The sequence below is a fragment of the Durio zibethinus genome, chromosome 16 (assembly GCF_047325235.1).
Source record: "Durio zibethinus cultivar Kanyao isolate XHJ-2024 chromosome 16, ASM4732523v1, whole genome shotgun sequence".
NCBI lineage: Eukaryota > Viridiplantae > Streptophyta > Magnoliopsida > Malvales > Malvaceae > Durio > Durio zibethinus.
This window is the reverse complement of record NC_143177.1, coordinates 20,030,620-20,052,286: the sequence shown is the minus strand read 5'-3', so window position 1 is coordinate 20,052,286 and position 21,667 is coordinate 20,030,620. Positions and strand designations below refer to the sequence as shown.

The window sequence follows — 21,667 nt, the reverse complement described above, 5'->3', positions numbered from 1 at the left end:
TATATATATATTTTAATTTATATATATAATTTAAATTTTTATAAAATAGAAATAATAATTTAATATCAAAATTTTTTTAAATATATTAAAATTTTATATTAATATAACATATAAAAATTTAAAAAAATTAATAAATTAATAAATTAAATTGATAAAATTTTATTCTATACGAATAGAATGAAAAATTGATTTAAATTTTGAATTTTTATAATATTATATAATATTTTAAAAAATTAAATCAAATCCGATTTAAATCGAGTTATTTTCAATTCGAATTAAGCTGTTATTACTCTATTCAGAAAGAAAGATTGAAAGTTTGTTAAAGTTGTTGTATTGCTTTTTGTTGTTCTGCAATTTCTCCTCGTTCGTATTGCTTTTACATGATTATAAGCAGAGCATATTATAAATAATATTCCAACTCCATGTGTTGAATCTTGCTTTCAAGCATCCCTGTGCTCAGCTTTGCGGTTTCCACCAATGACAACCTCATCTGGGATGTACTTTCCCCAGAACCAGTGTTGCTTCCATACTCTGTTCATCTCTTCAATTGGGATGTTCTTTGTCTCAGGCAAGAAGAAGTGGATGAAGATAGTCATGATTATAGCAAAGCCAGCGAAGAAAAAGAATAGGCCGAACTTCATGTGGCAAAGCATGGCGAGGAACACCTGAGCAATGGCAAAGGTGAAGATCATGTTTACTGCAACGTTGATTGCTTGTCCAGCTGATCGGATCTCTAGAGGACAGATCTCACTGGGCACCAACCATCCCAAAGGTCCCCAAGACCATGCGAATGCTGCAACATATGCACAGATCAAGAACAACAAAACGTTGGCATCGGTCCTTGACAAGTCACCATCACCATTGACCCCAAACTTCATGGCAATCATGACGCCTACTGCAATCTATAGCAAAATCGAGGGGAAAAATGGTAGAAGTTAGAATTTAGATAGGAGTCTTGAGGAGCATCTATGATGATAAAAGATTAATTACCTGGCTAATGATCATTTGTATGCCACCTTCAAGGAACAGAATCCTTCTTCCGAACCTATCAACTGAATAGATGGAAACAACTGTGGCGACAACGTTTACAGTGCCAGAGATAACAGCAGACATAAGTGATGCATCATCACCAAAACCCAAAGTCTTGAAGAGAACAGGTGCATAAAACATGATAACGTTAATGCCAGTGAGTTGTTGGAAGAATGGTATGAGAATGCAGAGGACAAGTTGAGGCCTGTATCTTGGTTTGAGAATATTACTCCATGGGTGATCCACTTTCTTGGCGGCCTCACTTGCATCAACAAGGTCTTGAAATTCAGCATCAACGTGTTGGGTGCCGCGAATTTTTTGCAACATTCGTCTTGCCTTCTCGGTATGGCCTCTCTCAAGAATAGAATTGGGAGTGTCTGGTAGTATGAACGATCCAACAGTCATCGCTATGGCTGGAACCGCTGCAAGAGCTAGAGAAACTCTCCATCCCCATCCACCCTCTATCTTTGCTGTGCCGTAGTTAATAAGGCCTGCGGCTAGTATTCCAATTGTAATGGCCATCTGGAAACCAATGTTCAAAGCTCCTCTAATCTTTGCTGGTGCCATTTCCGATAAGTACACTGGAACAGACTGCCATGGATAAACAAGTCATCCTCTGTAAGTCTTTTTGAGATAATAAAGGTGTAGCAGGAAGATCAAGAAGTTTACCTGATTTGCAAATCCAACCCCCACACCAAGAAACAAACGGCCAATAATTAGGAGAGCAACATTCATGGCAATGCCATTTAGAATTGAGCCGATAAGAAAAGCAAGGCCTCCAACGAACATGGAAATTTTTCGGCCAAAGATCCTGGTTACCACTGAAGCAAAGAAGGAAGCTATCAAAGCAGCAAGGTAGAGGGAAGATGTGAACAATGTGAGTAGCTCACTGTCGAATTTGCAATACTCGCTTTCGTGTTTGGCTGCATCATTCTGTTCTTCTAAGACTGACGGGAAGAACTTCTTCAAAAACGGTTCCATTGAGGTCACCCCTCCTACAGAAATAAGAAAAAAAAGAAAAAGTACTAATTAACATGAAATGATCATAACAAGACAAGACAGGCAATCCTAGTTGTCCGAACCTGAGATTCCAAGGTCATAACCGAAGAGGAGACCACCAGTGGCGGCAATCAGACAGGTGCAGATCACAAAGGCGGTGACACGACCTTCATAGTTGGCCCCTCCATCTTGAGCAACAAATCCTCCTCCTGCCATCTCTCAATCCTCTCCCGTAACTTACTCTGGCCTTTATGTAAGAGAAGCAGCGTCTAAGGAGTAAGTTTTTTTTCCCGTCCTTGTATTGTGATTTGCTTAGAATCTTCCCGGGGCTGATTAGGATCTTTCAATGGAATTTGCCTGCACAAGTCCCGCATACCACACCGAAGGAATAAAACTCTCCTACTACCCTCTGCTTGATCCTAGATGAAAAGCCTGGATTTATATCTGTGCTCAAGTCCTGCTAGCCTCCTAAAAACTCCAACTAACATTGTTGCAAAATAGGATAAAATTTTCAACATTTAGCTGTCTTTTCTATCTTTTGCTGAATCCAAACCTTTGAAACCTTCCAGTTTTACAACCCCTAACGTTTCGATTACTACTGGCTTCAACTTGATTTCCTTCCATTCTTCTCGTATATTATTTTGCAACTGAAATTCTCATCCACAAAATCTACACTTTAAACGGTTTGACCATGATAGTTATGGCTAAGAGAATTGTTCATATCCTTTTTCTTCGTTCTTTTCTTTTTGTTTTCCATTTTTTCTTCTAAAATTACAAGATTTTAGCCCAGACAATTCTAGCTGGTGAGGATAAGATCATTTTTGTGACGAAACAAGGAAATTTTAAACTAAGGTCTAATTGGTGCAAATCCTAATCCACAGAACTTTTGTGTCAAGAATTTTCCAGTTGTATTTTAGTTGGTTTACTTTCCATGTATTTATCATTTACACACACACACACATATATATATATATATTTATATATTCATCTACTAGCTTTAATCTGCTATTCATGGGTGAGGGTTATATTTATATTATTAATTAATTTCTTATATAAATATTTATGTAAATTAAAAAGATAAAATTATGAATTTATAAAAAAAGACATTTTAAATTCAAGTTATAATCTTCAATATGATTTATTTATTGGTTAATAAAAAAATTTCATGCATTGAGTAATAAGTGAAATGAATTTTTATATTTTACTAATAACATTGTTCACTATTTCAAATTATATTCATGGACTTTTGTTAGTAAGACATTTAACAATTTTTACTTAATGTTGTAAAAAATATGAATTTGAAATTGAATTTAATTAGTTCATGTAGTCACAAATTTTTATATTTTTACAAGTAAAATTGTTCACTATTTCAAGTTTTATTCATGGACTTTTATTAGTAAAACTTTTAATAATTTTTATTCAATATTTTAAAAAAGATGAATTTAAAATTTAATTTAATTGATTTATGTAATCAACTTGATATTTAATAGATTTATTGTTTAAATTTTAAAATTTGCAACCGTTTTCTTTATCATTAAGTTACGTCCTCTTTTGTACCTCAAAAAAAAAAAAAAAGAAAAGAAAAGAAAAGATAATATCACTAAAAAATTTAATTGATTTAACCATGTTCCTTTATGTCCATTAAATTGATTTTGGGTACAATTTGTTTTCATGTGGCTAAATATATTGGCTAAATTTATTGAAAATTTGGTTATTTAAATAGCTAATAAAATAGATGGTACTTTTCACCTAAAAAGAAAACATAAGAAGTTATTTATTAGTTGTTACATAAATTAGCACATTTATTAGAAAAAAAAATTAATTACAAAGATTAATATGTTTTTAAATAACTATTGAAAAACAAAAGGAAAAATAAATAAAAAAAATATCATTTTATAAGAACAAAGTAAAAAAAAGGTAATATACTGTAGGATATTATAGCAAAGATTATAGTTTTAAAACTGTAGAATAATCGTTTGATGACAATTAGGAAAGAGTGATAATTTTTTTTTAAATAATATGTTTTTTTATAAAATTTAAAAAGGGTACAATAAAAGTGATATGTATTTTATAATTTAAAAAATCTTAATAATAAAGAAAAAAAAATCAAATTTGTAATTTTAAATTTAAAAATATATATCTTTTATGTCTTTAATAATTTCGGATTGGAATTTTAATCTAATGTCAAGGCTCTATTGTAGTTTGCTCCATCACCTTAAAGCACAATGGAAAAAATAAATTAAAGAAATAAACAACATTTTAATATTTTTATAGGCACAGTCAAGAGTTCGTGACTTATGAGACTTATGTTGATATTGTGTTTAGAGTTTTTAATGCAAATGTAATGTTAAATACATTACAATTTGTGTTAAAAATATTTTCGATAGCTACAAATGAATCAATTAATAAAAATTAATTAAAGGGTGTAATTATAATTTTAAATTTATAATTTTTAAAAAATAATTAAATATCAACTTAATAATTTATTATTAAAAAGAATCCTTAATTATTGAGAGGCGATGGCTGAGAAGTTTGGCACGGGAGTTACAGTGGATGACTAACAAGCTTAGGAGTTATGGGATGTTAATGAAGCTTTGGTGCAGTGTTTTGCTTCTGTATATCTCACAGCGAATCCATGGTCGAGGGCTGCATTGTTATGATCTCAGTTTTTGCCGCGCGAGAATTGGGCTTTGCCTATCCCGTTTTAATGATAAGGAAATTGGGAGATCCAACCGTAAGTGGGGGTTGAAATTGATGGTCCAATTAAAGTCGGCCCTAATAATTGACGTGGCAAATTACCATTGGCTGCCTAAACAAAACGTCTTTATTGCTATTTTAAATCAAGTTGTCGTTGGACAACACTGAAAATTCCCTTGTAGGATTGAGTTTACACTCTCTTCAATAGTAATCGTACAACCAAGCAAAAATTGTTTTTTTACGTCATTAATATTAAGTGTTATTTTCCTTTCAAAAGAAAAAAAAATAAACATCAGGGAAATAAAGAAAGACTCCAACGACGCCTCCTCTCTCTCTTTCTCTCTCGCCGCTTTTATCATTTTTAGGTTAGATTCTCGAATTATCCCCTGATTCGATCCAATTCGAACGCACCCCTGATCTCTCCTTTGTTTTTTTCTTTTCTATTTTCAGCAAACCGCTGCTCTCTTTCCGGTCTAAAAATTTTCTTCTACAAGGAACAGCAAAACGAAATCGACGGCGCCCTGTTTGAGAGGAAGCCAAAAGAATGTCGACCGAACAGAAAGAACAAGAATCAAACCCTAATGGTAATGATAACGATAATTTGAACGGTGAAAGTGAGCATGAAGAAGAAGACGAAAAAGAAAAAGAAGAAGAAGAAGAAGAAGAAGAAGAAGAAGAGGCTCCACGTCAGTCATCGACGAGAACTCCTTTCACTAATCTCAGTCAGGTCGATGCTGACCTGGCTCTTGCTCGAACCCTCCAAGAACAGGTGAAATGTTTAATTTTTTGTCGCTTATTACTTTAAAATTTGTTCTTTTTTTTTTTTGTGATTTATTTGTTAAGTTAATCTTTTTTTACCTTTATATATTATACACTTGCTGTAGGAAAGGGCATATATGATGCTTAGAATTAACAATGATGGGAGTGATTACGGAAGTTGGGAGGCTGGAAGCTATTTGCATGATGATGACGATGATTTTGGGGATCCTCATGATCACGATGATACTGATGTCGATGATGATGATGAGGAGGAGGAAGACGAGGATGAGGGGGAATATGATGGCACTGATGCCAATGATGATGTGGATGCGTTTGATGTGCACCCTCATGCTGAGAATGGGGAAGATGATAACAACCCTAGTGTTGAATTCGATCCGGCTGTTTTTTCGAGTGATGAGGCTTATGCTAGAGCGCTTCAGGATGCTGAAGAAAGAGAAGTGGCTATTAGATTGTTGGCCTTAGCTGGGATTAATGATAGTGAGTGTTCACTACTATGAGATTCTTGTTAATTGTTTTCATTATATGCCAATGTTAATAGTGTTACTAAAGTTTTAATAATTTGCAGGAGGAATTGTTACTTTAGAGGATCATGGCGGTAACTCTCAGGTAGAAATTCTTGCAATATATGAGTTCTCAAGCTTAATCCATGCATATATATGAACCTTTAGGTTCATTAATGGAAAAAATTCAATCAGATAAATTGTTTTTAATCATAGGGCGTGTATTGATATCTCGATTCATTGTCCACTATGTCACCCTCTTTACTTAGATGCCTCTTTGGTTGACTTTCTTATATTCGACTGGTGATTTAAAGCTGTCATAAGTGGGGTATTGCACTTGGAACTGATTTAAAATGGATGGTTTGAGTTTGTCTGGACTTTGGTCTCCGCATAAGTGTACTATGATTAAATTTTTTGCTTGTTGGTCACATTTGCTATGGGTAGCATGTTAACCAGGAATTACTTTTTGTTATCCTACCTATAGGAAGGGTGCTTTTGTTTTACCTGGTGAATATTGTCTACTTCTGTAGAAGGAATAAGTTTGTATTTTGCCTCTTTGAATTTGGTCTTTTATTTTTTCTGTTTGTCTAATTTTATTTTTATCCCTTCACTATTAAATGAAATGATTAACTTTTGGCCAAAAAAAAAAAACGAAAACATGAAATACTAGAAGTGATGTATGTGACATATATCATTTGGACATTCTTGCACGTGTTTATAAATACTTAGATGGTCATCGATTCTTATTTTGCATTCTTTCCCACATGCCTGCAAGGATGAAAAATGCAATAAAGCATCAGGAAGCATGTTATGTTCTCGCTTCCTTGATGTCAAAGATGTGCACTTGTGGAAAATTTTGAATTGTGACAAATATGTATGGTTATAGCTAGTATAATTGTTATCTGTGTTTGTGCATGGAAAGCCTATATGAAGAGTTTTTACCTGAATGGCAATAAAGCTAAAATCTTAGCAAGTTATTTCCAATCTGATGCCTGGTATGGCTACATTTGGGTTTTACTCCTCTTGCCATCATTAAATGATAATGACCATTAAATAATATGATTTCTATTAGCTTTTGAGTACTTATGCAAAACGCACTTGCTGAAATTAGCACTTGATTCCCTCTTGATAGTCACCTCATATCTTCAACTAGAAAAGTTTAAATCGTCCATTTAGTTGTCACTTTTACATTGTTATACCCTCTCTTTCCTCTATGTTTGAGGCAGAGGATTATGCCTTTCCCTCCATTTCTTTGGTTGATAATATTGTTTTACCCTGTTGGATGAGGCAGTGGTTTATATATTCTACCTGAAATGGTTGTTCTTTTACATCTAGAACTTCTCTTATTGGGAATGGTCTGGTGATATGTTGGAATAAAATATCTGCATTGAGTATCAGTCAGCCTTTTTTTCGTATTAACGGTGCTGAGAATTATAACTGTTCACAGCTTGAAAGGCAAGGATTATGTTGTGATTGGTTCAGAATTTGTCGTTGTCATATGTTATAGTTCTGAACACTTTTTTTTTTCCTGGAAATTTATTGTTGGATTATATAGTTATTCAATGCCCATAGTCATTCCTGATATCAAGTCCTTTGGAGGATAGAAGCTAGTTCTGTTTTACACTGATCTTAATGAGAGTTGACTATGAATTTTCATGAAATAGCAAATCCATGTACCAATTACTTTGACATTTGCATTCAGGATAGAACAAGATTTTTCTTCCTTCTCTTTCTCTCTCTCCTTGTTTTGTAATGCAGTGCTGGACTCTATTATTTCAATTTGTTTCAAGTCAGTCTTTTGGTGACATGCATTTGCAGGATACATGGGAGGAAGTTGATCCTGATGAGCTTTCATATGAGGTAAGCAGCCCTGTAGATTCTACTGCTTTAACATTTTGCTCAAGCACTCTTATTGAGCCTTAATCTGTCATTCAGGAACTCCTTGCACTTGGTGACGTAGTTGGAACCGAGAGCAGGGGGCTTTCAGCTGATTCAATTGCCTCCTTGCCTTCAGTAACGTACAAGGCAGGAAGCAGTCAAACTGGAAGCCATGATTCGTAAGTTTGAATGCCATAGTTTTTAATGCCTGAACTTTTTTCCCTTGATGACTAAACTTATATCCTTGTTTTCAGGTGTGTCATATGTCATGTAGACTATGACGATGGTGACTCCTTGACACTGCTGTCTTGCAAGCATTCATATCATTCTGAGTGCATAAATAATTGGTTGAAAATAAACAAGGTATGCTTATTTATATTTGTGATTAACTGCCTTTCATTTTGTTTGTGTCATATAGCGATTATAAAGTGTCAGTGGCTTGTTAATCGTCCCGTTGATATTTTCATCAAAGGACATATTGGGAAATTTCTTGTTTTGAAATTCTGACCCCCTTTGGTTTATCTTTCCTGTGCTTTTGTTAATAGTATACATGTTAGAATACTGGTTTATGTGACCATTGTATTTTACCTTTTTGTAAACAATGTGTTGCAGGTTTGTCCTATTTGTAGTACTGAGGTCTCTACTTCGGGGCAGAGCTAGTATTTTTGGACAATCCTCTTCCTCTGGCACTTGTTTATTTTAATACGCAGAATGTAGTACCATCTCTTTATATATGGGAAAAAGACTTGTATCAACAAATCTTCCTGCCTGTATCTATACGTTCCGTATTGACTTGTGTGTTATACCCGCTTTGGAATTAGTTTACCGTCTTTCTTTTATGCCACCACTGACGGGGCTTCTTATAGTAATGACAATTTTCCTCACCAAATTACTTCACCGATTGAAGATTATCAATTTTAACAATGGAATTGAAACTTCATCTGTATAATGTTTTTATACTTTCACATAAGAAAGAACACCAATGAAAATCTTTAATACTATAATGTATGTTTTTTCTCTTGCAAAAAGTATCTTATGGTCCATTTTGGTTGGGGATAAAGACTCTTTTCTGTCATATTTTGTGTCAATATGAAGATCAATGATCTTTCTCCTAGTTTTCTTGGAATTTATGCTTTGTGGATATTTGGTTTCTCAATTAGACATTTAAAGCGCTATTATTATCTATGTAACAACATAAAGATTTTATTTTGAATTTGTTTAGTAATTATTTTCCATTAATGGCCAAAAGAGAAAAGATTATTTTCCATCGGATTCCGGTTGGTCTTTTATTTTTGTTTGGGCTTCATTGTAAACTGGTCCAATAACAGTACCCAACTTTTAATTTCCAGTTCCTGTAAATGTGGAATGTTCCAAGCTCTTAGTACTGTCCTTGGACAAATGCAAATCGTTCACTGAACTTAAGCCAATTCATGCACTGCTAATAACTTTTGGCCTCTATCATGATGAACCTATATTATCAAAACTTTTCTCTTCTGCTGCTCTCTCCGATACAGGCAACATTGATTATGCATACCGGATTTTTTCCAGGCTACCCACTCCGCCTTTATTCGGACCACAATTATCCGAGGTTACTTCAACAGTAAAAAACCAAACAATTTCTCTGTGAAATGCCCATGGAGCCGACGGCATAATTGCTAGTGCTCTGCTAAGTGGGTTCATAATATATGGAAAATCTGATCTTGCAGAAATAGTAGGAAGCTAAGCTAGCTAATTGAGTTAGACCCAAATCATGATTGTAGATACATTGGCTTGTCGAATGTTTATGCAGCTGTCAGGCGATGGGATGAAGCAAGAACAATGAGAGAGGCCATGGGGAGAAGGGGAATGAAGAAGTCTGCTGGATTTAGTTTTGAAGAGATATCTGGAGGTGATTTAGTTGACTGCATGCTTTCTTGAACTCAATGAAACTTACCAAAGGAATGATTCAAAGTAGATTTCAGAAATGGCCTCTGACTTTTTTTTTTCCTTGTGATGCTATTGTATTACACATAGAAAGAGCAATCCTTCCCATTGCATTTACCCCTATAAGTCTTCTGGTAAAGTTAGGGTTTGGTTTCTGGTTTTTATTACAATCATCCAAGAACTATAATTACTATGATTAAACTAAGCCACCATATATGTTTTGCTTTCCCTAATAATCAGGAGGTACAAAAGTTGTTTTCATTTTAATTCATATTCCAAATTTTGCTTGCTGCTTCAACTACTAGAGTCAGCAGTAGTAGTTTAGAATTTAATCGAATCTGTTCTCTATTCTCTGATCAGAAATTCTACTAGAAATATTTATTAAACTTCAGTAGTAATTTATAGTTTCATACTTCTCTCAATAGCATAGTAAATGAAAGAAAAAAAATCAGAAACACGCAGAAAAGCGTATTAATCTTAAGTTGACTGTCTAACTTCAGAAACATGAAAGCATAGCGCACTCCCTAAACCAAATATATAAGAAATATGCTTCTAATAGATTTGTGAACATAAGACTTGATCCCAATGCTGACTCTGTCCGAGTATACCATTCTCTTTTCATCCAGGAAGCTCTTCTCAGTTCTCAGAAAACCTGCTCATTGCTCATTCTGCAGAATTTTAATCAAAAGACTGTCATAAGATGTCATGATAATAAAAACAAGTTACAAACAACTGAAAGGAGACATGTATCTGATGACTAATAGATATCTTTAGCAACTTCTACTTAGGAAGTAAGGATCCATTCAGATACAATCTCATTGAATTCAATCATTTATTTTGTTTGGGGAAATAATGTAGTTCACATTTCACTGAACAAATGCCTGTTTTTCTGCCGCTTTGAACTAGTTCACAGTTCACACACTGGCTTTAAGGTTTCAACGAGCCAACTGATTTTGTTGCAATAAACTCCGAACTTTACTTCAGAACACTATGAAAAAGCCAGCATTGAGACTAGTAGATGCTTGACGTAAAAAAATATAACGGCCAAATGTTTTGATGATTATACCATACATGCTAGACATTTGAATCTTGAAGATTAGGCTGAGCAAGCTGGAGCTGATAGGAGTGAAAGTGTTGAGGAATGGTTGCAAGCTGAAGCACACTACTAGGTTCACCATAGAAGGGGAATTGATCCAGAACTTGCTGATGCTCCACTGCCTTAGCTTCTAATCCTCCCTGTTGATATTCTATTGCTGCTCGGTGTTCCTGAATCTGCGTGCATGATCACCAGGAAACCAACCCAATTAGTAATGTTTTATCTTCCAAAACCCTATTTCATCAGAAAGAAATTAACATTACGCATATATAATCTACAAAGTTAGTGGTTACACTACAGAATAAATACAAGTACTTCACTTAAATTCTTTACTAATTACCCAGCGGTACATGTTGCTGTTGTCTTCCTCCAGTATTCGCTCCTAGACACATCCAAAGTCGAAAATTGAATTAGCATCTGAGTTTAATTCATAAATGTTGTGAGGGGAAATTAAAGAAGTGTTATTGTATCACCTTTCTACGTAGATTATCCAGCTGTTGCTGCAAGAGCTCATTCTGCAATATTCGAAGCCAAACAAATGAAAAACAAAGTCATGTTAGTTGAAAGAAAGAAAAGACAATTACTTCTCCTAAACTTGGTTCATCAACTTTGATCAGACGTTGATTCTCTGACATTATTGAGAAATAATGGTTGATTTTGGATGTGTAGGATGAGAAAAGAGTGGGAAATATATAATGGAAGATGATAATTAAACAGTACCTTTCGCTCTCGGACCTTGGTGAGAGAGTGTTCAAGTTCTTGTTCAAGTTGATCAAGCCCTTCAAATGGTATAGAGCTCATGTCCTCACCAGTGTAATGTCGCAAGCTTAGTTGAAGACGACGGGTTTCTTTCCTCAAGACCGCCAATTCATTGTACAAATGTTCCTATATATATATGTTGTAGAAATGAAAGAGAAATTTAAGAAAATTTGCAAATACCTTCATATATAAGCCAAATTTATGTAATCGTAAATATATAATTAATGATTCTTACCCAGTTATCATGCTCAGGAATGCGAGTCCCACTGACCTTCTGGTATCTTTCTATGATTTGCTCCATTCTGGGACAATGCATATAGCAATTAAAGAAACAAAAGCTTAAATCTTTATGTGACATTGCAATTTTCAGACAATAAATTAGCAGACACTAATTAACTTTGCACATTACATGCACCTCTGAACTGAAGCATGGTAACTGCCCTATTTAAAACCTCTTTCCACCCTAGATGGCCTTAGCTAATCCTATTATCTTTTTAATTATAAGTTGTTATTTCTGGAATTGGGTTGGAAAGCTTTAGCTCATGGAATTGGCATCAGATTTTTGATTCAGCATTTCTATATGTGCATGTTCAATTAGTATCTTATAGGACTAGATGCTTATACTTCTAATTAAAAAGGTTTTAGAAAATATCTGTCTCTCAATAAAAGTTCATTAACATATATTTAGGAAGGATATGCATGTTATAAACTCTTAATTGTTTAAGTTATTTCATTTTAATCCTTAGAAAACAAAACTTCCCAGTAAATGATTAACATATATATATATATTTGATGAAAATCTTAACTCCTCAAATTAAGGCAATAACAACTATATGTTCCACATGGCATGAATTATTCTCAAGAGAAAATTCAGTTCAAATTACTCATGTGCCTGCAGGCTTGTGCTAGGGGGCTAAAGCTAATTTTAATATTATATTATTATATATTTAACAGGGCATGCAATTCTATTAGTGAATCTCACTTGACTTGAGGATGCTACATATATAGCTAGAGATATTCTTCAATTAAGGATATATGAATCTCAGATTCTTAACCATGAGAAAGATGAGCATGAAAAGAAGCCATGGAATAAACCCTAGCTATCTAGTTACTCAGAGCCATGGCAGATGGAGGAGCAAACCAAAACCACCCAATCTTTGTCAAATCAAAATTTCATGCGTTTTTTGGCCAAGGTTGAGAGATGAAACTTAGACCAAGTATATGGAAAAAAAGGGTAGCTTTCTTCTAAGCAATATGGATTAATCATGCAAACGTACCCTACAGATGCAATGAAATGAAGATTGAAAAAAGTAAGGTGAGAAGGATAAACAAGGGCCGTAGAGAGACCTATAAGGCTCACTGCAGTACTGGCACATCTTGCCAGTGCTAGAGAAGATGATGAGCCCAATCTGAGCATCGCAAAGCACGGAAAGCTCGTGGGTCTTCTTCAAAAGCCCAGCTCGCCGCTTTGAAAAGGTGACCTGTCGAGTTGTCTGGTTCTCAATCCTCTTGATCGGTATCTTTCCACGTCCCATAATTACGCAACAGGCACCTTAATCTTGTCTAGCTATCTCTAGTTAGGGAAAGATGAAATCAGGGGATTGTACTCTTTCTTCACTTCTAAAAACCACAAAAAAGGTGCAAAAGCATTTAGGTCACACAAATAATAATGGAAAAATAATAAGAACAGAAAAAAAAAAAGGTTTTAATGGGACAAGTAGACACAAAGATATGTGATGATAAAATGGAAACTAAAAGTTTCTGCAACCTAAAATAAGAACTTTGTATAGTTTTTGTACTTCATAAAAACAGGAAGGGAAGAGAGAAAGAGAAAGTAAGATGACTGCTGTGTTTACCTATTCCTTGCTCGTAAAACTGCAGCTGTTTTGGTGATGCGTGTAGGAACAAGGAATTTATTCTATAAGCATGCTTCTTTGCCGTTTTCTAAAACACTCCATCTCTTTCAGCAAAACTACAAAATTGCACCTCTCTCATTCTCAATTCCCATTTATATATGAAAAGATCATAGAAAGAAAGAGATGAGAGAGAGCCAGCTGCCAATTAAGTCCCTTATTTATTCCATTGTAATTTTAATTTATTAGTAGTTTTTGGTACAAAGAGATTACAATAAAAAAAATTATTAGTATATATTGATGTCATTTTTTATAGTTGACTGAAAATAAATTAAATTAAATTTCGAATTCACTGATAAATTTTTTTATAAGACAAATCCAATGCTTCATCACTCAAAATCAATAATGTTCCATAGGAGCTAGGGAGGGTTCATATGAATGACCATACCAATTCACAATAATTTCATGGCTATACGAGCAGTGGCATTATCAGTAATTTAATTGCAATAAGTATTCCTATATTGTCCTATGCGGAAACATAGATAAAAAGAGTGCTATGACTCTTAACAACTCTCTGATCTCATCTGCCAAGCAACAAGAAATTTACCAAATTTAGTAATCTTTTACAATGGGTAGAAAATTATGGTAATCAGAAAAGCAAATGCGAGAGGAGAGGGGGGGGGGGGGGGTGATCCGCCAAAATCCTAAAGACCCCTAATGGGAAACGACAAACTGTAACAATCCCATGAGAAAGACTTGGTGTGCATTAGTTCATGGTATGGTCATTGAGCATCACAGCAACTTCGAGGTAAAAATTAGAGGTAAATTCTTTTACGCTTAAACCTTTAGATGAAGAGGGTAAAATTCTCATCACCTAGAGCTCTATTTTTGGCTGTAAATCCTCCTTTGAAAGCACTAATCAAACCCCCTTTCATCTGGTCTATATGATCCTTTTTGCCTTTTTGACTGCAAGAAATGGAAATGCAGAACCAAGTATTCACTACACGCAATCTGAAAAGGATCAAAAGTCATTGTGCTGAAACACCAAACTTTGATGAAATGAACCAGGATAATGCATGGTCATTTTAATATGCTTTTCTCCTTACGTTGAAGATTTCTTAAAACTAATCGGAAATAGGCCTCCTCTCATTTTAATTCCCACCAAATAATGATCGAACACCAACTAGATATATTGAAGTCATTTATTCGGAGTTGATGAGAAAAAGCAGTTTAGTTCAACTATATATAATATCATCACCAGAAAAAACCTGTTCATTAACTGTGTTTCCGAATTCTGACTTTCCAGTGTTTTTTTTTTTATATCAAATCCTGAGAATGCGTAGACATGTATTACCATGTTCATGCAAGAAGAATAAAATCAACAGAACTCTCCCAAAGAGTAACATGTAGTAAATGCGGTGTTTCTTTGTACATATGCAGTTAATTCCTCCCATATATTTTGGTACACGACGCCATAGCCTGAGAATAAAAGAAGTGATGGCAGATGTTATAATTCGAGTTTTAAAATGTTACATGAATCAAATAAGTTCAGTTCTGGACTCAATTTCACCCATCATTTTATGAGCTAGGGCAGTGATATTAATTTCTTAGTTAGAAAATTGAAATTGCTTGGTTTTCAATGATCTCTTTTTCGGATTCTTGTTGGGCAGATAAGGGTTTTTGTTGTTTAATCAGCATTTTGTCTCGGTCTATTTTTAGTAACAATCCATAGCCAGAAAATACATATTAGGTTTTCTCGAAGAGGAAGCTAAGGGTGGCCATTGGTCCCTCAGAGTTTGTCTAGCATTTCCATTGCTAGTCAGCATCATAATATCCCACTTAGCTCAGAAACTGCAGTAATTACAAGCCATATTCACTGAAACAATCTCTTTTTCTTCCTCTCTATCTCTTCTCTCTTTTATATCAGTCGGTTGAAATCCCAGTCTCCCCCAGCAAGTTGACTAGAGTCTGAAGAAAAAACGAAATGAGAACATGGGGGCTTACCATAAAAGGGAAGCATCGCAGAAGCGGTTTTAGGTCCACTTCAGCCCTCATTTAGGGCTCATATTCACATGGCCCTTCGCAGGCATCTGAATTTGCATCATGTTTCATCATCATTACCACTACCATTAAATAAAATAAAAGTAAAAGGGTAGCCCAAAGAGATGGCATCATGCACAAAACCCTGGTAAAAATTTTCTCCTTTGGCCTTAATTATATGAGATTAATTACCATTCTGGGATTAGTTTGATCAAATTTACTTTTTTTTAGCATTAATATATATACCCCGAAATGCATTTTTTTCTTTTTAGTACAGGGGATGGGGGAGGCTAACCTGAGACCTCAATGTTCCATTTTAGCACTATGCACTTTTGGCAGACTTATTATTGTAACATTGTCGTTCAAAATTGTAATCTTTAATTAGTAGGTTATTAATTTGCTCGTAAATCTTAAAACCTAGCTGCAATAGATTCAACCCATTTTTTCTCCATCAAATCAATTCATATTGTTAATTCCCTTAACAAATTATAAAATCTGAATAAAATAGAACTTGCACACTTATTGATCACCAATGGTAAATTTAAGAGTCCAATTGAAAGATTAGCCATATATAAAACACACCATCCGATACAGTGAGAACCCTTCTGCCGGCCCATAGACTGCAAATCAATTACTTCATGCATGGTCAACTAATTCTTCATTTATATTCCCGTGAATGAAGCCAAAAAAAATTTGTGAAACAGGCGTCTGTACTTTGTTGAGAATTGCAGGTTCCAGGAAAAGATATCCATGGGCTTTTGTTTTTGGAAAAAAAAATAACAATTTGTTCAATTTCACAAGTCAAAACTCCCAAAAATCTTGCAAATTATATTCCTAGAATTGGCTTCGGTGAACTAAAGCCATTACACGGATCTTTCAGTGCCATTTTCAAAATAAAATACAATATAAATTCATGGTGAAAACTTCAGAATAGATGCAAAATCAAGGGCAGGGCATGGATCGACCTGTCTGTATAAGCTGGCATTTTACAACTCACAATTACTGGCTAGTTCAAAGAGCCCAGATTCCCATGGTGAAACACTACCACTAATAAACAAGCGGCTGTAATGAATTTTTCTCAAGGCTCAAACTTCTCGGGTTTGTTTGTATCAACACAACCATCAAAGGATGGCACATTGAAAGAGGATAAAAGATTTCCCTTCCTTTCAGTATAAAATAATTTTGGACAAAACAATGAAAATATATAAAAAAAAATCCACCTGAAACTAATTCAGGAAAATGATTTCTTTTTTCTAGAAAAAACACTAATTCGTGAGACCTCTTTGCTTCAAGACATCAAGCATTGCTACACCAATCTTTGCAGGTGATTCAACAACCGTCACTCCAGCTTCCCTCAGAGTCTTGATTTTGTCCTGAGCTGTGCCCTTGCCCCCAGACACTATAGCTGTTTGTACAAAAATAGAATAAAGCAAAGACAAGGAATAATAAATAATTGAATAAAACATTTTTGAGCAAAAATGGCTATATTGTTTCGAGAAAAAATTCCATCCTCAAAGAAGGGCATTAACACAAACTGAAACCATCAAGCATGGAAAAAAGCACCAGATACACTGCCTCAATAAACTCAACCAACATTGCTATGACCTTGTCCCAGAATAGTCAATTTCAATTGTGTATCCTATCAATTTCGATACATAGACACATTAAGAACAAATATGACATTTACCTTTCATATATTGATTATTATAGATTGAGCGTTTTCTTTTTCCAGTATAAAGAGGGTCTTAAAATTACTGTTTAGCTTATGCAAGAGGGCATGCAAGAGATAAAATACATGTAACTGCAATCATAAACCTAATAAACAAAACATAGAAGCAATGTATTACCTCCAGCGTGACCCATACGCCGTCCTGGAGGAGCAGTAAGTCCAGCAATGAAGGCAACAACAGGCTTTTCAGTCCCACTTTCCTGTTTAATTTATCAAACAAAACCAGATGTTAAATTCGCAACTAAGAAAGAAAGATATTCTCCAGCATTTTTAGTTTTATACAAGTGCAGTGGAAACAAGATAAAGAAGGTTCAATATTACCAATTACTATATCGCTCTATGAAGAAGCATATAAATTGCAAACATGCCTCTTATATCTATGGAAGTAAAATTAACAAAAGCAACATGGAGCAAAACCAATTAAGCATATATTCAAAGAAGCAAAAACATATAGGACCAAAAGGATAGAGGGGGTGACTTATGTATTCACCATATAGGCATATATGAGCACAAACACATTCATTTGTGGATCCATGGATCACAAAGTTATACATTCAGCACTGAATCACATTATGAGTGAGAGATCCAATCAAATGCGTAACAAACATGCAAGCCTCAACAAAAAGTGTAGGATGCATCCAGGGTATAATATGGCCATAAGTTACAGTAAAGAAATAGCTTTAATTTTACTAATTACACACATACCAGGTTATTGCAAACCTTAAGCTTATACTTGCATTATAAAAGGGTTATATTGCTCTAGATAATTGTAATTTCCTATATTCTTCCAGCCCGAGATTTCTTTGTTTTTGTTTCCTTCACTCAAAAGGTAATTTGCTTTTGGCCAAGGGGGTAGATTAAAATTAAGGCTTAGTATGATTTCTTTAAGAGAAATAGACTGTAGAAAACATGAATCCCAATCCTATCATTACTTAGATGTTATCATCTATGCAAAAAAGGACTACTGCTAAGACAATTACGAGCTAAATGTAATTCAGAGGGTATTATATAAAACATCGAAAATTTCTGACTATCTTATGCCTCAATTTTATCCCAATTGAGGAGAGAGAAACCAAATTTGTTAGTTGCATAGGTGTAAAGAACCATAAATTATAAACCAACTCTTACAAAGTAATTATGATCTTACTATTAATCAAGTGAGAATCTGCATAGAAGTCCACTATTTTTTCCTTACATATGTACTAAAAACAGTAACTAATAAGTACTAACATCAGTCTCTGGAACAAGGACTCAGTTCCTTCATTCTAAAGTATTAACATTACCTTTATCAGTGTAGCAGCATCTTCTTCTGCAGTGCCGCCTATCTCACCAATTAGAACGATACCTGAATGCAATTGCAATAATTAGATGGTATGCATTCCTATTCACCAACAGTTTACAGAATTTTCCACAATAGTAACTTTCACTAAATATTTTAACTGAGAAGAGAAAGTGTAAAAGAGAAAAATAAAACCAAAAAAGCTGGAAACAAGAAATGGAAAGAAAGAAGAGAGAAGATACAAGTTGCCAAACCCATAATAGACAAGATACAGCTACACAATAGAATTAATGATAGTCAATTAATACTGATAACAGAAGTAGTCCCAGAAAAACTCCATCTTATGATCTAAGTTAGGAAAATGTTACCTTCAGTCTGAGGATCAGCAAGGAATTTTTTTACACAATCAACGAAGTTTGTTCCATTAAAAGGATCCCCACCAATTCCTACACAGGTTGATTGCCCCAGACCAACTGCAGTTGTTTGAAAAACCTACAAGATAAAAATGACAAATATTTTTATTGACAAATTACTAAAAAAGTGTACATGTGGCATCAGCATATACATGCAAAAGAGTGTTAGTTTAGTGTAAGACACAGCTTTATATGAGTTTCTTGAGTTCTATGGTGGTTAAAATGTACGTATATTCAAATGTACATATACACCTACTGAATGTTGGGACAGACTAACTTAAGCATCGAACAAAAATTCACAGGGTTAATTCTATCCATACTTTTTCAACTACTTCCATTAAATCAAATTGATCACTTGAAAACTTTCTTCTTTAACATATAATCTTTACTAAATAGAAATTTTTTTTTATAAGAACCACTTCAAGTTTTCTGCAATATATATCTTAAAGGAAAAGGCCATGTGAATAGAACAGAGACAAGAAAAATAGAAACACATGTAGTTTGGCCACAAGCTATGCCAGAAGAACAAAACTGATCTTCAAAATGCCTTGATCCCAACGGGGGTTAGGAGGTTTAGAAAAAAAGCATGCGGAAATTTATCATCAGGCATATAGATAATTAAAAGGTGACTAATATGCACGAATATGAAAGTAAGAAAGTAATGATGGAAACATACAAAATAAATATCCAATAAAAGGTCTTACTGCTTCATATGTTAAAGTGCCCGATCGAGAAACAATTCCTATGCGACCTGGTTTGTGAATATATCCAGGCATGATTCCAATCTTGCATTCCCCAGGTTTAATGATGCCAGGGCAGTTTGGACCAATCAGCCTGGTTTTTGATTGCTGATTAAGGGCAGCCTTCACACGGACCTGCATTACAAAGATATTAGCTTTGATCTCGTAAAGATCAATACAATTCATTTCTAATCACAACTTGGAAGGGTGATATAAACTGTAATTTGTGTCACAGCCCATAAGTGCATATGACAGACATACTCTTGGAAGTGCACATAATGCAAATAAGCTGACTAAAATCACTTCTAAAATCATAACCACAGCACAAATTCATTTCCAGAGATAAGGAAGCAGAATTGCACATTTAGGCACACAATTAAACAAAATTCTTTCATTTGAAGGTGCCTTTGATTCATTTACCATGTCATTTTGAGGAATTCCTTCGGTGATACAAACAGCAAGGTCCAATTCAGCTTCCATTGCCTCCATGATAGCAGCTGCAGCAAAAGGTGGAGGAACATAAATGACAGAAGCATTAGCCTTGGTTTCAGCCTTTGCTTCGGCAACCGTGTTGAAAACAGGAAGTCCTAAGTGCTCTGTTCCACCCTTCTTTGGTGTAACTCCACCAACCTATCAAAAGAAAAATAAGACAAAATTAAGGACTAAAAAAGATACTGTGACTCTTAAGCAACCTTGGACCATTCCCAGAATTTAAACATAATGGATTGATTGTATCCTTATGTTATACAGAATTTCACATAATATATTACAAAACTAACAGAAACCCAGTTCTCTGACATATATAAACAAATCATATAGGGTCTTATTTTTCCTGCATTTTCTCAATACCTCATCAAGTATTGCAGTGAAGAAAAGCGACCTATTAACAGATTCAGAATTAAAAAAAAAAAAAAAAAAACAAAAAATCCATGAAAAATAACAATAAGACATAAAAATTTAATAGGAATTTAAAATACCATCTTAGTGCCATATTCGATGGCTTGCTCGGTGTGGAAAGTGCCATTCTTGCCAGTGATTCCTTGGCAAATGACGCGAGTGTTCTTGTCTACGAAAACCGCAGGTTTAGGCGCGGGAGCCGCCGAGAATGACCGTGACCGAGTCCAAAAAGAAGAAGAAGAAGAAGAAGAAGAAGGGGAGGAGGAGGAGGAGAGATTGAATAGGGATATTTGGGGTTTGTGAGGAGAAATCTTGGAAGACAAAGATTGGATGAGCCGTGAGGCTTGTCTAGCCATTGCAGCTGCTACTGATTCACTTGTGGACCTCCTTTGCGTCTGCCGCTGCAAACAACAAACTCTACACGAGAACAAAATTGCGTAGAGAAGCGAAAGCCTTCTCTATCTTGGTCAGCTCCCCTTTTTTTTTTTTCATTAATTATTTTTCCATCCTTTGTTTTTTGGTGTTATGGACCTTTTTGGGCTAGTTTTTGGGTCCAAATTGGGCTATCAGACGAAAGTTATTAGGGTTCTGTTCATCCTGTTAAGCGTTAATTCAAGGGTTAATATTTTAGTGTTCAACTTCGATTAGTTTTGTACTAAACTGTTGAAAAATGTTTATGCGGTATTTGAATTAAAAATATTTAATTAAGTATTTAAATTTGTAATCCATCTGTCAAGTTAGACCAATCCCTAACACCATTAGATAAAAATGTTGACTTGGAAGTCAACCAATCAAAATTTAACACAGTATTCAAATATTATTCATGTAAATAACATATGACAGTGATGTAGTTGACATTTGTTATATTTTGGAAAAAAAGAAAAAAATGCTATGGTTTTTGCACCTTCATCGTCGGCCATGCCATTTTACGCTTGGTTGCTACTGTGGTTATCACCAAGAATGACTGCATCGTTCAAGTTATATTTTCTCCAAATCCAATATGCCTTCCACATTGTTTTCATCTTTTCGAATGAGAAATTGGCAAGAAATACTTA

At 34.6% G+C, this 21,667-nt stretch overlaps 4 protein-coding genes across 8 annotated transcripts; 1 reads left to right on the top strand and 3 right to left on the bottom strand.

Annotated features, from left to right (window-relative positions):
- Positions 1 to 239: 239 nt before the first annotated feature.
- On the bottom strand, positions 240 to 2,439 carry LOC111294364 (sugar transport protein 11-like). Its single transcript, XM_022887647.2, has 4 exons — positions 2,112 to 2,439; positions 1,699 to 2,024; positions 991 to 1,620; positions 240 to 902 (listed from the first exon to the last, which is right to left on the bottom strand). Exons 1-4 carry the CDS (start codon positions 2,242 to 2,244, stop codon positions 441 to 443), a joined length of 1,551 nt encoding a protein of 516 aa, XP_022743382.1. The 5' UTR covers positions 2,245 to 2,439; the 3' UTR covers positions 240 to 440.
- A 2,573-nt stretch (positions 2,440 to 5,012) lies between these two features.
- LOC111294318 (E3 ubiquitin ligase BIG BROTHER-related-like) lies at positions 5,013 to 8,730 on the top strand. 3 transcript variants are annotated; one of them, XM_089745320.1, is made up of 8 exons: positions 5,013 to 5,090; positions 5,176 to 5,494; positions 5,610 to 5,982; positions 6,071 to 6,111; positions 7,824 to 7,865; positions 7,941 to 8,062; positions 8,138 to 8,246; positions 8,496 to 8,730. In XM_089745320.1, the coding sequence occupies exons 2-8, from the start codon at positions 5,270 to 5,272 to the stop codon at positions 8,541 to 8,543; spliced, it is 960 nt and encodes a 319-aa protein (XP_089601446.1). In that variant the 5' UTR covers positions 5,013 to 5,090; positions 5,176 to 5,269; the 3' UTR covers positions 8,544 to 8,730. The 3 variants fall into 3 exon arrangements, with proteins under 3 accessions (XP_089601446.1, XP_089601445.1, XP_022743330.2); XM_089745319.1 differs by having other exon boundaries at positions 7,764 to 7,865; XM_022887595.2 differs by having other exon boundaries at positions 5,013 to 5,494.
- A 1,430-nt stretch (positions 8,731 to 10,160) lies between these two features.
- Positions 10,161 to 13,643, bottom strand: LOC111294333 (protein TRANSPARENT TESTA 16-like). Of its 3 annotated transcripts, none has more exons than XM_089745317.1 (8): positions 13,518 to 13,643; positions 13,009 to 13,281; positions 11,897 to 11,963; positions 11,623 to 11,787; positions 11,376 to 11,417; positions 11,243 to 11,284; positions 10,878 to 11,078; positions 10,161 to 10,474 (listed from the first exon to the last, which is right to left on the bottom strand). In XM_089745317.1, the coding sequence occupies exons 2-7, from the start codon at positions 13,194 to 13,196 to the stop codon at positions 10,881 to 10,883; spliced, it is 702 nt and encodes a 233-aa protein (XP_089601443.1). In that variant the 5' UTR covers positions 13,197 to 13,281; positions 13,518 to 13,643; the 3' UTR covers positions 10,161 to 10,474; positions 10,878 to 10,880. The 3 variants fall into 3 exon arrangements, with proteins under 3 accessions (XP_089601443.1, XP_022743349.1, XP_089601444.1); XM_089745318.1 differs by having other exon boundaries at positions 10,337 to 10,474; positions 10,873 to 11,078; positions 13,518 to 13,624; XM_022887614.2 differs by lacking the exon at positions 13,518 to 13,643 and having other exon boundaries at positions 10,334 to 10,474; positions 13,009 to 13,336.
- Positions 13,644 to 16,464: 2,821 nt separating this feature from the next.
- On the bottom strand, positions 16,465 to 21,096 carry LOC111294312 (succinate--CoA ligase [ADP-forming] subunit alpha-2, mitochondrial-like). The gene is made up of 7 exons (XM_022887581.2): positions 20,693 to 21,096; positions 20,136 to 20,345; positions 19,680 to 19,850; positions 18,931 to 19,054; positions 18,567 to 18,628; positions 17,402 to 17,483; positions 16,465 to 16,959 (listed from the first exon to the last, which is right to left on the bottom strand). Exons 1-7 carry the CDS (start codon positions 20,966 to 20,968, stop codon positions 16,820 to 16,822), a joined length of 1,065 nt encoding a protein of 354 aa, XP_022743316.2. The 5' UTR covers positions 20,969 to 21,096; the 3' UTR covers positions 16,465 to 16,819.
- Between the last annotated feature and the right edge of the window lie 571 nt (positions 21,097 to 21,667).